This window comes from Callorhinus ursinus, unplaced genomic scaffold (assembly GCF_003265705.2).
Source record: "Callorhinus ursinus isolate GAN/ISIS: 27379988/994484 unplaced genomic scaffold, GSC_fseal_2.0 scaffold124, whole genome shotgun sequence".
Lineage (NCBI taxonomy): Eukaryota > Metazoa > Chordata > Mammalia > Carnivora > Otariidae > Callorhinus > Callorhinus ursinus.
This window is the reverse complement of record NW_027397186.1, coordinates 420,183-434,547: the sequence shown is the minus strand read 5'-3', so window position 1 is coordinate 434,547 and position 14,365 is coordinate 420,183. Positions and strand designations below refer to the sequence as shown.

The window sequence follows — 14,365 nt, the reverse complement described above, 5'->3', positions numbered from 1 at the left end:
TAATTTTTCAGCCAAGTGCCTATTCTGAAACCCTTGGGTCATTCACATGTTTCCACTCTTCAAAACAGTATGAAGATGCACAGCTTTGTACAAGCCAACTATGTGATCATTTTCTATAGATAAATTTCTACGAGTAGAATTACTGGCTCAAAGAGTATGCACATCTTTAAGGCTTCTGGAACATGTATCCAAATGGACCTTGTACCAATGTATGCTCCCACCAGCCCAGTTTGAGAACGTCCCCCCCCACCATACCCTCACCACACTCTAGGGTGGGAGAGAGGTGGGTCTTCTACAGTATTGATGCCAACACCACTCTCAATGGTTCCACAAAGCCCTGCCTCAGTCAACCTTCTAAAAGAAATCTGATAGAAGCACTAAACGTTGTTCTTTCTTCTATTATACTTTATTATTTCAAAATAATAACCTAATGTATTTACTTACATCGACCCCAGAGTTGGCCCAGAAAGAGAACGTTTTCGAATTAAATGCCACCAGGACCCTAAAATAAAATTATACCTCTCTGTATGCCCTCAAGATATGTTCTATCACTTCTTTGTTCAAACAGCCTCTCATTTCCTTCTTCCCTTTGCCATTCTCGTGGCTGGTAGTGAAGTCTCACACTTTTATCATCTCGTGCCTGGACCATGACAGTGACTTCCTAACTGCTGTTCCAATCTCCAGTGGCCACATCTGTCCCCACCCCAAACTCTGACACATCCTGCACACACATCAGCTACATCCCTGTCCTTTCATTTTCATTCCTCTGGTCACAGAAGGCTTTGGGGTCTCCCAGGGGTGGATGGAGTAACATCAGACACCTCAGTTTAGCAATAAGGGATCCTGCATGAAGGGGCTCACCCAGACTGATGGATTACATTTCCCATCATTCCCCTCCCACACCTGGAGCTCGAGGCAGGCCAGCCTCCTCTCCGAAGCAGGATTCCCGCCTCCAAGCCTTTCTTCCCACCACTCCTCCCTCCTCCAATGCTCTCCTGCCCTATTTTTTTCCTATCCTTCAAGCCCAGCTTACCTAAGTGTCCCCCTCCTCTGTACAAGCATTGCCTGAGCACTGCTGCCTGCAGAAGTTTCTGCACTGACGGGAAGGGTTTGGTCATGATCAGAGGCTTGTGGCTTTGTTAGTATATTTTTGTTTCCATACATCTTGCCTTTCCAAATAGATCATAAACTCAAGGACAAGGATGTGTCTCTTTTTTTCTTCTTAAAACACACAACTTTATTGATAACATAAAAATAAAGTCTCAAATGTAGAAACATAAGTCCACACAAAGGACCAAAAATTACCTTACTTATGAAGAATCAGGTCGTTTCTGCTCATGAAGCATACTAAAAATATCTCAATCCAGACAAGGTAATAATCAACACATGTATTTCCAGTACATTTGGTGTTCATAAAGTGATCCAGCTACAGACCATCACAAGTAACATCAGTTTCAAAGTTGTAATGCAATTTACAATATGCATTACTTCCAGACTGCAAAACCAAAATATTACTCAGATTTGTTTGGGAACATACAACTAATCAGAGTTTACTTAATAATAGCTCAACTCTTTCTTTCACCTCAGGGTCACTGTACTCTGCTGCTAAGACTCGGAGTTTCTTGGCACATGCTTTAGGTCGTTGGAATATGAAATAAAGAGAATTTTTACTGAACTTGTCCTGCGTAAACACTTTTGCCCTTCTTTTAAAATGATAATTTATATTTTCAAATAGTGAAAGAGCATTAAGAATATTCTCTTTTGTCTCTTTCTTGCTAAAGATATTAATCAGTGACGCTGGTGCATTGGCAATGAGTAAGTCTTTTGTCATAGATGGATTTTTAGAGAAATTCAAAAGCATTCCCAAAATATGGTCTTTTGTTTCTCCACTTCCCACAGTTAACAAACGAAGAAATTCTGAAATATAATTTGTAACCATATGCTGATATTCACTAATAATAGTCAAGTGCTTTATCAGTCTTAGTCCAGCTAGCTGGACATTTGAATTCAAGGGATAGGTGACTGTGTCTTCACATACTTGGTTTAAGTATGTTTTCACCTTCCTATGATTTTCAGCAGCCACTGAGATGTTATTCAGTGCATTTAAAGCCTTCTGCCTAACACTGGGATAGGGATTATTGAGCAAACTTTCAATAATTGAGATTCTACCTGCATTTCGAATGACTTCATGGGAAAACGGATAATCGGGACTGTTATAAAGGGCATTATTGGCTATTTCATGAATAGAAGGATCTTCAGTCATCTCAATCATGCAAATGAGTTTTTCAAGCTCTCGTGGATCCATATTAGCTTCACGTTTACAGCGACAGGTCCAGGGCTGAGTTTTCTCCTCATCCCTGATCTGCTTTCTTAGCTCATCTTCAGGTGGGAAGCAGGACTTATTTTGGTATGGAAATTTCATTTCCGTCCAGATCATGGCTCCTGCCCATGACCCCATTCCTGCCCCAGGGACCATGGATGGATATGTGCCTCTTGACTCAGCTGACTTTTTGGCTTTAGTCTTAGGTGCAGATTTGTCCTCACTTGTGTTTTCATTACCATCCCAGAACCAAGACCTTTCATCAACTCCACCGGCAGTTGGTGCCTCAAAGTTATCCTTGGCGCTGGCCTTATCTCCAGCTCCACACTCAAAATTGACATTTCTCTCCCTCTCGGATCTGAACTCATTACTCTTCTCACTGTCGGCCCAAAACAAGGACCTTAAACTGATCTCCTCAATATCAGGGCTAGATGCTCTACTTAGCTCATCCTCATCTACATCCTCAGCCCAGGTCCATGACCCCATGCAAACCTCTTCCTCAGCCCCAAGCCTAGACCCTGTAGTGGCTGCATCTCCATCCCAAAGCCAAGACTCCTTCCTGACCTCTGCCCCAGCCCCAGCCTCAGCCCCCATACAGGAATCCATACAGTCTGCCTCTTCAGATCTGATCCAGGACCCAATATTGGCCTTATCTTCAGCCCCAGATCTGGAACTAATGGCGGCCTCCTCTTTAGCCCCTGATCTGGATTCAATACTGGCCTCATTTTTACCTCCGGGTTTGGATACAATACCAGCCTCTTCCCCTCTCCTGAAGCAGCACCCTGTACTAGTCTCACCCCCAGTCCCAAACCAGGATCTTTCACTGGCCTCCATCTCAGCACTGATCTGGGGTCTTCCACTGGCCTGGTCACCAGCCGTAGCCCAGGGCCCTCCACTTGCCTGGTCCTTGGGCCCCAGCCTGGACCCTCTACTGGCTTCATTACCAGGCCTAGACCCAGCCCAAGATTTTCCACTAGCCTGATCCCCAGTGCCAGGCTGGGAGCCTTCTCTACCTGCTGGGTCCTCAAATCCAGGTTTGGAACCACTATCAGCCTGACCCCCAGCCCCAGCCCAGGACCTTCCACTGGCCTGACTCCCAGTGCCAGGCCTGGACCCACCACTGGACTGGTTTGCAGGCCCTGGATTGGACCCTCCAACAGCCTGGTCCTCAGCACTAGAACAGAACCCTCCTCCATTGGCTTGATCCTCAAATCCAGGTTTGGGACAGCTACTAGCCTGATCTCCAGTCCCAGCCCAAGACCTTCCACTGACTTGACTTCCAGCATCAGCCCAGGACCCACCACTGGATGGGATCGTGGGTCCTAGTCTAGATCCTCCTATAACCTGGCCACCAGCCCCACCCCAGGACCCACTTGCATTAGCCTGACTCCCACTGCAAGCACAGAACCATCCATTGGACTGATCCTCAGGCCCTGGCCTACGTTCTTCACTGGACTGGTCTCCAGTGCCAGCCCAGGAATCTCCAATGGACTGGTCCTTGGGACCCAGCCTAGACCCTCCACCAGCCTGGCCCCCATTATCAGCCCAAGACCCTCTTCCACTTGCCTGCTCTTCAGATCTAGGCTTTGTCCCACCACCAGCCTGATCCCCAGGTACAGCCCAGGTCCCTCCATTGGCCTGGTCCACAGCCCCAACCAAGAACCCTCCACTGGCTTGGTCCCCAGAGTCAGCCCAGGACCTTCCACTGGACTGGTCCTCAGGCCCCAACCTAGGCCCTCTACCAGCCTGGCCACCAACCCTAGCCAAAGACACTTCTACATTTGCCAAATCCTCAAATCCAGGCTTGGACTCACCAGACTGATCACCAGTCCCAGACCAGGACCTCCCACTGGCCCGGTCCATAGTCCCAACCAAGAATCCTCCACTGGCCTGATTCCCAGTATTAGCCCAGGACCCAACACTGGACTGGTCCACAAACCTTGGCCTAGAACCTTTGTTGGCCCGTTCCCCAGCCCTAGCCCAGGATTCACCACCAGACTGGTCCACAGACCTCAGCCTGGACCCTCCACTGGCTTGGTCGGCTGTGTCAGCCCAGGACATATCTTCACTGGCCTGATCCTCAAATCTAGGCTTGGATCCACCAGACAGGTCACCAGTCCCAACCCAGTACCCTCCACTAGCCTGGTCCATATCCCCAGGCCAGTGCCCAATACTAGCCACATTCCCAGCTCCAGCTTCAGCCCAGGACCCTCCATTAGCCTGAATCCCAGCCCCATCCCGGGACCTTCCACTGTCTTGTTCCTCAGCTCCCATCCAGGACCCTCCAATGGCATCTTCCCCAGCCCAGGACACGCCACTGGCCTGACCTCCAGCCCAGGGCTCCCCAGTAGCCTGGTTCCCAGTGCTAGCCCAAGACACCCCACTGGTCTGGTTCTCAGCCCCAATTCCAGATGCTCCAATGGCCATGTCCCCGGCCTCTGACAAAGAACCCCCACTGGCCTGACTCCCAACCCAGAGCCCCCCACAGGCCTGGTCCCCGGCTGTAGCCCAGGATGGAAAACCAACTTCATTCTCAGCCTTAGCCCCAGCCCAGGATCTAATATCAGACTTATCACTAGCCCCACTCCAGGACTCAATACTGGCTTCATTCTCATCATCAGCCCAGGACATGCTATTCTCCCAGTATCCATCCCTGGCCTGAAACCTAAATTTGATCCATCGCTCAGAAGCAATCCAATCCTGAATACCAATCCCATTCCAGTAGTAGTCATGGACCCTAGGCCGAGTCTTTCTGCAGGCCTGAGTGCCTGTCCCACCCCCACTCTCAACAGTGGGTGTGGCCTCAGCCTTGGGCTTTGCATAGCCCTCATCTGCCTCAGGCTTGGGTATAGCCTTGTCCTTTGTCCCAGACAAGATCTTACTCTGGGAATGGGCTGCAGACTGAGGCTGACCAGAACCCATCATATGTGCCCCAACCTCTACCTTAGACTCAGCATTGGTATTTCCCCTGACCTTACTTCTGGCACCAAGGAGGGCCTCGCCCTGAGAAATGGCCACGGCCTTTGGTGAAAGAGAGCCTATTTTATCTTGCCCAGCCCCTGCCTTAAATACCACATCGAGATTGTCCCTGACCTTATTTCTGGCACCAAGCAAGATTTCACTTTGGGAATTAGACATGGCTTGGGGCTGGGCAGTGCCTGTTATATCTGTTTGAGGCTGAGCTGAACACATTATATCTGGCCCAGTGCCTGCCTTAGACATAGCAGTGGGATTGCCCTGGACCTTACTCCTGGCACCAGACAGGGTCTCACCTTGGGAATAAGACACAGCCTGAGGTTGGGCAAAACTTGCTGTATCTGCTCTGGCCTCTACCTTAGACACAGCATTGGGATTGCCTCTGACCTTATTCTTGACACTAGGCAAGGCTTCACCCTGGGAATTGACTATAGCCTGGGGCTGGGCAGAACCCACCGAATCTGGCCCAATCCCTGCTTTAGACACAGCACTGAGATTGCCCCGGACCTTATTCTTAGTACCAGCTAAGACTTCACCCTGGGAACTGGCCACAGCCAGCAGTTGGGCAGAGCCTGTTGTTTCTGTTTGAGGCTGGGCAGAGCCCATTGTATCTGCCCCAAACTCTGCCTTTGACACAGCATTGGGATTGCCCCTGACATTCTTAGTACCAGGCAAAACTTTACCCTGGGAAGTGGCCACTGCCTGAGGCCAGGCAGAGCCTGTTATATCTGCCCTGGCCTCTGCCTCAGATACAGCATTGGAATTGCTTCTGACCTTACTCTTAGTACCAGACAAGGCTTCACCCTGGGAATTGGTCACAGCTTGGAGCTGGGCAGAGCCTGTTTTATCTGCTCGAGGCTGGGCAGAGCCCACTGCACCTGCCCTGGCCTCTATCTTACACACAGCATTGGGATTGCCCCTGACCTTATTCTTGACACTAGGCAAGGCTTCACCCTGGGAATTGGTCACAGTTTGCGGCTGGGTAGAGCGCATTGTGTCTGGCCCAGTGTCTGCTTTAGACACAGCACTAAGATTACATCGGACCTTACTCCTGGCACCAGGCAAGGCTTCACCCTGGGACTTAGACTCAGCCTGAAGCTGGGCAAAGCTTGTTATATCTGCTCTGGCCTCTACCTTAGACACAGCATTGGGATTGCTGCTGACCTTATTTTTCACACCAGGCAAGGCTTCACACTGGGAATTGGCCACAGCCTGGAGCTGGGCAGAGCCCACTGTAACTGGCCCAGTCCCTGCTTTAGACAAAGCACTGGGGTTGCCCTTGACCTTTTTCTTGACACCAGGCAAGGCCTCACCCTGGGAATTAGCCACAGCCTGGAGCTGGGCAGAGCCCACGGTATCTGGCCCAGTTCCTGTCTTAGACACAGCATTGGAATTTCCCCTGACCTTGTTCTTAGTCCCAGGCAAGACTTCCCCTCGGGAACTGGCCACAACCTGAGGCTGGGCAGAGTTCACTGTATCTAGCCCAGCCCCTATCTTAGACACAGCACTGGACTTGCCCCCAACCTTATTCTTGATACTAGGCAAGGCTTCACCCTGGGAATTGGCCACAGCCAGGGCCTGGGCAGAGCCTGCTGTATCTGTTTGAGGTTGGGCAGAGCCCATTGCATCTGCCCAGGCCTCTGCCTCAGACACGGCACTGGGATTGCCCCTGACCTTGTTCTTAGTACCAGACAAGACTTCACCCTGGGAATTGGCCACAGCCTGGGGCTGGGCAGAGCCCACTGTATCTAGCCCAGCCCCTGTCTTAGACATAGCATTGGACTTGCCCCTAAACTTATTCTTGATACTAGGCAAGGTTTCACCTTGGGAATTGGCCACAGCCAGGGGCTGGGCAGAGCCTGTTGTGTCTGTTTGAGGCTGGGCAGAGCCCATTGTATCTGCTCTGGCCTCTGCCTTAGACACAGCACTGGGATTACCCCTGATCTTCTTCTTAGTCCCAGGCAAAACTTCACCTTGGGAACTGGCCACAACCTGAGGCTGGGCAGAGTTCACTGTATCTGGCCCAGCCCCTATCTTAGACACAGCATTGGACTTACCCCTAACCTTATTCTTCATACTAGGCAAGGCTTCACCTTGGGAATTGGCCACAGCCAGGGGCTGGGCAGAGCCTGTTGTGTCTGTTTGAGGCTGGGCAGAGCCCATTGCATCTGCCCTGGCCTCTGCCTTAGACATACCACTGGGATTGCCCCTGACCTTGTTCTTGGTACCAGACAAGACCTCACCCTGGGAATTGGGCACAACCTGAGGCTGGGCAGAACCTACTATATCAGGCCCAGTCCCTGCTTTAGACAAAGCACTGGGATTGCCCTTACCCTTCTTCTTGATACTGGGCAAGGCCTCACTCCGGGAATTGGCCACAGCCAGGGGCTGGGCAGTGCCTATTGTATCTGTTTGAGGCTGGGCAGAGCCCACTGAATCTGCTCTGGCGTCTGCCTTAGGCACAGCACTGGGATTGGCCCTGACTTTATTCTTGGTACCAGACAAGGCTTCACCCTGGGCATTGGCCACAGCCTGGAGCTGGGCAGAGCCCAATGTATCTGGCCCATCCCCTGTCTTAGACATGGCATTGGACTTGCCTCTGACCTTATTCTTAGTACCAGGCAAGGTTTCACCTTGGGAATTAGACACAGCTTCAGGCTGAGCAGAGCCTATTGTACTTGGCCCAGTCCCTGTCTTAGACACAGCATTGGAATTGCCCCTGACCCTGTTCTTAGTACCAGGCAAGGCTTCACCCTGGGAACTGGCCACAGCCTGGGGCTGGGCAGAGCCTGTTGTATCTGTTTCACCCTGGGCAGAACACATAGTATCTGGCCCAGTCCCTGCCTTAGACACAGCATTGGGATTGCCCCTGACCTTGCTCTTATTACCAGACAAGGCTTCACCCTGGGAATTGGCCACAGCCTGGAGCTGGGCAGAGCCCAGTATATCTGGCCCAGTCCCTGCCTTAGACACAGCAATGGGATTGCCTCTGACCTTATTCTTAGTACCAGGCAAAGCCTCACCCTGGGAACTGGCCTCAGTCTGGGGCTGACCACAGGCCCTCAGTTCCGCCTTAGCCCCTGACCTAAAAATGGCATTAGGATCACCCCTGCCATCAACCCTGGAATCAGGTAAAGCATCATCGTGGGTCTTGGCCCCAACCTGAGGCTGCGCACAGGTTTTCATTTCTATCCCGACCCCTGCTTTATGCTTACTTTTGCCTTTTCCCCTAGTCTTACCTCTAGTACCAGGTAAGGTCTCAACCTGGCTCTTGGTGGAAGCCTGAGACTGTGCCTTTGTGTCTGTCCCAGCCCCTTCCTTAGATATGGTGTTGGCATTGCCTTTAGCCTTCATCCTACCATCAGGCAAGGCATCAACCTGGACATTGGCCACAAGCTGAGGCTGCATATAGAGCTCCATATCTGTCCCAGCCCCCATCTTAGACATGGCATTGGGATTGTCTCTGGTCTTAACCCTGGCATCAGGCAAGGCCTCAGCCTGGGAATTGGCCCTCAAGTTTGCCCTGGCCCCTGTTTTAGACATAGCATTGGAATTGCCTCTTCCTTTAACCTTGACATCAAGCATAGCCTCAGCCTGAGCACTGGCTGCAGCTTGAAGTTGAGCAGCAACCTTCACGTCAGCTCCAGCCACTGCCTTAGATGTAACGTCAGCATTTCCCCTGTCATCAACCCCAGCACCAAACATTGTCTCGGCCTGTTTCTTGGCCACAGTCTGAGGCTGTGTAGAAACTCTCATATCTGCCCCTGTCCCTGCCTTACACATGGCATTTGTATTACCCCCAGCATCAACCTTTGCCCCAAGCATAGCCTCAGCCTGGGTCTTGGCTATAATCTGAGGCTGGGCAGGAGCCCTCATGTCTGCCCTAGACTCTGCCCGAGACATGGTTTTGTGATTCCCCTTGACCTCAACCCCAGCACCAGGCATGGTGTCAACCTGGATCTTGGTCACAGCCTGAGATGGTACACAAGACCTCATGTCCACTCCAACTTCTGCCCTGGACACGGTATTAGGATTTCCCTTAGCATCAACTGTGTTACCAGGCCTGGCCTCAGACTGAGTCTTGGCCACACTCACAATCTCTTCCAGGGCTCTTGCCTTGGTCTCAGCCACGGTTCCGGTCTTACTTATGGCACTGATCTTGGCCACTTCCCTGATCACTCCTAAGGCCTCACTCTGTGTCACCATTATTCTTTTCATCTCTTTTTCAGCCAGTATACGAGCTTCCACTTTGGTCTGGGTCATTACTTCTTTCTTGGTCTCTGCCCTGGCAGCCAGCGCCCAAATTTTAACCTTGGTCTGGGTCACAGCTTCTTTCTTGACTACTCTCCCAGCCTCAGAGTCAGTTTGGGTCACAGCCTCTTTCATAGCCACTTCCCCGGCTTTGACCTGGGCCTCGGTCACAGTCACTGCTTCTGTCGTGCCCACTGTTCTGGCCACTGTTTTGGCCTCAGATTGTATCGCTGCCTCCGCCTCAGCCATTGTCATGGCCTGAGAGCTGGCTTTGGGTCTGGCTTTAGCAGTGGTGGTAATCTCTACTTCAGCCCCAGCCCTACCTCCTGCTTCAGCTTCTGCTCCAGATGTGGCCTTGGGTCTAGTCTCAGTCTCTGTCCCAGCCATGGCTTCAGCCGTGGCCAAGGTCTGGTTCTGTACCCCAACCACAGTCCCCATCTTGACTCTGGACCCATTTTTGGCAAGTGTCCTCACACTCTGCGCTCTTCCCTTGGTTAATCTGTAAAGGTAGTAGCAGGTACCAGCCCAAACCACCAGTCCTGCAGTCACCCAGCCCACTTCCTGAACTCGACCCATGTAATCAGCCCTACTGAAGGCACGAACAAGGTACAGGGGGCTCAATCAGGATGGGGAAAGAGGGTAGTAGGTCTGGGTGTAGGCCTGTGAGGGCGCTGGTCTTCAGCCACTTAAAGGCCACTACAGCTGCCACTGGAGGTGGACCTAGAAGTGGAGGAAGGAAATGAACTAAAATTTCTCTTCTAATGTTGTACCTCATACAGATAGATACACGAAGGACAGGAAAGTGTAGAAATGATGTGCGTGGTGGGAGAAGAGGATGATGAGCCAACTCTCTCTCCATCCCTTTTATTTTCTCCCCTCCCATTTTCCCCAGTGCCCAACAACTTTCCCCTAAGGTACATCCATACGCACTTCCTTACACCAAATGAATAATGGAAAAGATGGTGGGGGGGGGGACTGACTATGAATGGGAGAGACTGAGAAGCCTTCAGACCTTGATTTTTACTGGACCAACTCTTGTCACCACTCCCAAAGGTCCCCACCCTCATACCAACCTGTAATGATCAAGGCAGTTCCCTCCTCTTTCCTTCTCTTGATTGGTGATATACCCTAAAGTAGATCTATTAACTCATGAGATCTGTGGACCTAGAGACAGACAGACAGACAGACGGAGGGACAGATGGGACTGGGGATTTTGTTCTTGATGTGACAGGCATATTATCAAACTACCTTTCTATCTCCCTCAGTTCACCCCACTCTCTGTACCAAAATAAAGGTGAGAGCATGACAGGGATGGTGGGAAAGGGAGGGGCTGAGGATACTCCAGACTGGACCTTGACCACACAGGATGCATGTTGATCTCCACCAACCCACCCTAGAGGTCTACCCAGGCAGTTCCCATCCTCTTACCAGGCTATACTGATCAGGGGCAATTTCCTCCTTGTTTCTTTGCTTCCAGTAATCTCAAGCCCTACAGCAGACCTGCAGGCCGATCTATGGACAAGCAAACAAACAGGAGGTAATAGACACCAAGTCCTCACAGAACAGACAAGCACCCTGATTCCGGATCCCAGTACCTGCCTCAGCAGGGGATGTAGCAACACTGTGGAAATCGGGCAGAGTGTAGGAGAGGCAGAAGTACCCTCCCCTGAGACCCTCTCAAGTCTCAGCCCCCTTCTGTGCTCACCCTCTTTTTATCCCCAGGCGCTGCCCACCTTCACACCAACCTTCATGGTTCCAGGCCAGTCTCCCCCTTTCCCTGGCTTCCAGCCCTACTGTAGGCCTATGGGAAGACCTAGGAAAAAAAAAAAAAAAAAAAAACAGAGAAAAAGGGGAGGGTAACTGTTGAGGGCTTGTGACATCCCAGCATCTAAAACAGGGGTCCCAGTACCTGCCTTACTAGATCTAGAGACACATTCTCTGGCTAGCAGAACCTGGGGCTTCCCCAGCACTGAAATGGGCAGAGTGTAAAAGGGAGGCAGGAGAAATAAAAGGGAAGAGACAGGGGCAAATTATTTTAAAACCACCTGTAGGATTCTAAGGTTTCTCCCAAAAGTCCATCATTTCCTTCACCAAGGTGCTCAGACAGGCGGGGGAAATCTGGAAAACTGGAAAACGGAGAGAGAGATGGAGGCCCCCGTCCCCTACTCTAGAATCAAACATAGCCTACTGCCATCTACTTCCCCTTAAATCCATCTCTAGGAGTCTCCAGCAGAAGACACAAGGAGTGAGGGAAGGCTTTTTCTTCTGCAAAATCACTATCCCTCCTGGCAAAGGCTATCTCAAAAAACAAGTAATGTTCTTTGATACAACGATTTGTATTTTCTTAATATTATCTGAAGTGCAAATGAAAGCATCCATGGAAAAGTTCGCTGTCTTTACTGGTCTTCAACATACAATTTAAGTTAAAAACCCTAAGCTTAGTAAGTAAACGCAGTTTAGGGAAAGTCCCCTAGGTAGCCCCACCCCACATCCCAACCGGACAGCGGCGCCTAAGTTCCTGTCCTAGAGAATTCCTACCAAACTTCAACTATTCAGAGGCCGGGCCGTGCTCACACTAACCTCCACAGATCCTGTGCAGTTTTCTTCTCTCCTTCTTCCCTTGCCTCGCCACAAACAGTGCCACACGGAACTACTGTCCATCAGACAGGAGAGAGTAAAGGCACTGAGTGCTTGGGCCAACACCCAGGACACAGATCCTAGTTCTCACCTTTCGGAATTCAGGATCCTGGTTATCAAACGTCCCTCCCCGCATTCCCAGACGCCACCCCCACCAACTCCACCGTCCAGTCACCAAGGCCCACCATTTTCTCTGTAAACGCCACGGTGGCATGTCCCTTCCCCTGAAATGTGCAGGAAGCTGGGCGGACGTGTGCGGTCGGCGATTAGGGTCAGAGAGGATGGGACATCTCAATCTCTGCATTTCCCTCTAGAGCCACTCCCCTCCACCCCCAACCATCCGCTGTCAGAGCCCAAGGTTCCCCAGCACGGACGGAGGCAGGGGGAGGGGACTCGGGAGAACCACAGCGAAGGCTCCTGGAACTTAAGCCCGCTTTGTCCCCCATCCCCGAACCGGCTACCGGCCTCCGGGGTAGGCCGACAGCTGCCTACCTGGCCTCGGCGCGCGGGCCCCGGAGTCCTCACCTGCTCCGCTTTCCTCGGGCCCGACGCCAGCCCGCCCGGCGCAGGACCACGGGGAGCCGGTACCCAGACGGGAGTGACGACTGCACCGAAGGCTGCGTCGCTCTGCAGCTCCAGGTCACGTGGGGGCGCGCGTCACCAACGCTCTCTCTCCCCTCCCACCCCACCCTCCGGCCTGCGGGGAGTTCTACGGGACCCTGCCCCCCACCTCCGTCCGCCCCAACTGCCCCTCCACCGGTCTGTGACCCGAGCCCCCGAGCGCACCGCCTGGTCGCTCAGCTCTGTCCTCTCCAATCTGAGGGCCGATTAGCGAGTGGCCTCACTTCTTTGCGGTTGAGGTTTGCCCTTCTCTGGTTACTGGGGAGGGTCTGCATATCACCCTCCCTCAGGCCTTGGCTCTGGCCTTTTCTTAGAGGAATCCCCTCCTTCTCTCTTAGGCTATGAGACTAACACTCCCCATCAGGTGTGTTGCTGCACCAAAATGGGCTAGGGAAGGGGTGTCCGGAAAGGAAGCAGAGAGTGCGAGTAGATGCTTAACTTTCTTTTTTTAATGTTCTTCCCCCCTCCCCGCCCCGCTTTTAACATCGCATTCAGTGTTTTTGTCATTGGGAAATGCAGGCAAGCCATTTTCATCCGACATTTAAAAACTAGGTCGTAAAAATAGCAAAAGACTCATTTGTTCACATTATTTTGTGCCACATTAATTGCTATTAACGATTTCAGTTTTCAACACATACTAGTAATTATTGACATTGTATGTACAAAATTTTCCTAAACAAAACCAGGCTGTTTTCAATGTGATCTGTAAATTAATCTGCGGAAAGACATTCAGGTTTCTAAAATTGGCAATTTCCCACAAGCAATTTACAACCTTTTCAAGTTCTGGCTGAACTTATTGTAGTCTTGTGTCAGGTGTCTGAGAACTTCCTCACAGATGACTCCTGGATGATTGAATGAAGACCCAACTCCTGATGAACCCAGTGCCTGAAAACTGGTGACTTCCCAGATTAACCTGCTTTCCATTCAAGGGACTTTATTTGGATTTTACGTAAGCGTGTGATCAAATCGGTCTCATCACATGCTGGACAGGACCAACTGCTCTCCCACTGATGGAAATGAGGCTTAGCGGGTGGAATTTTCATTTAATCGTGACACTGGTGAGATATCTCTGGGATCTGTTGTTCATGTACTATATGTCTGTCATCCCCAGCAGCCCCTAGTGCTCAGCATCTTCCAGTGGAGACAGCGGTGAGGGTCTGTGGGTGACTGTGAATCACTGCAATACCCCTGAAATCGGTGTCATTTTTCCCTCACGAAAAGCATAGTTTACAGGCTGCCAAGCAGTCACCACCAGCTGAAAGAGGCCTTTTCACTCCCTGCCTTCTGTTACAAGTTCACTGCACCACCCATACAAGCCCCTCAGAATAATCCCAGAACTCAGGGACAAAGTATGCAGAAATTTGTTCCCAGATATTCAGCTGTCCCTGATAGGGAGTCATACTCTAAATATAGACCTTTCAGGCAGCCTCTTTCTTTGAATGCTGAAATCTGACACTCCAGCAGGAAGCTCCCCCTGTGAGGGGCCCCTGTGTGGGGGAGGCCCCTCTAGGAAGGGAGCCAGGGTGCCCAGAGTGCCAAAGAACCTTACTAATGTAGTGA

At 51.3% G+C, this 14,365-nt stretch overlaps 1 protein-coding gene across 25 annotated transcripts in view; it reads right to left on the bottom strand.

Annotated features, from left to right (window-relative positions):
* Positions 1-12,839, bottom strand: part of LOC112825159 (armadillo repeat-containing X-linked protein 1) — a 39,629-nt gene extending 26,790 nt beyond the window's left edge. For 5 of the 25 annotated variants that reach the window (XR_012377235.1, XM_073889987.1, XM_073889984.1 and 2 more), the window contains exons 1-5: positions 12,677-12,739; positions 12,128-12,200; positions 11,293-11,360; positions 10,976-11,059; positions 10,621-10,711 (exon numbers count right to left, since the gene is read on the bottom strand). Coding sequence is in view for 16 of the 25 variants with exons in the window: in XM_073889969.1 (XP_073746070.1) it covers positions 1,544-10,123 (8,580 nt within the window). In the remaining 9 variants the exon portion in view is untranslated. Of the gene's footprint in view, positions 1-1,223; positions 10,268-10,620; positions 10,712-10,975; positions 11,060-11,252; positions 11,361-11,592; positions 11,674-12,127; positions 12,201-12,676 lie in introns of those variants that run through there. The other 20 variants (XM_073889969.1, XM_073889973.1, XM_073889968.1 and 17 more) reach the window with 20 other exon arrangements.
* Positions 12,840-14,365: the final 1,526 nt, after the last annotated feature.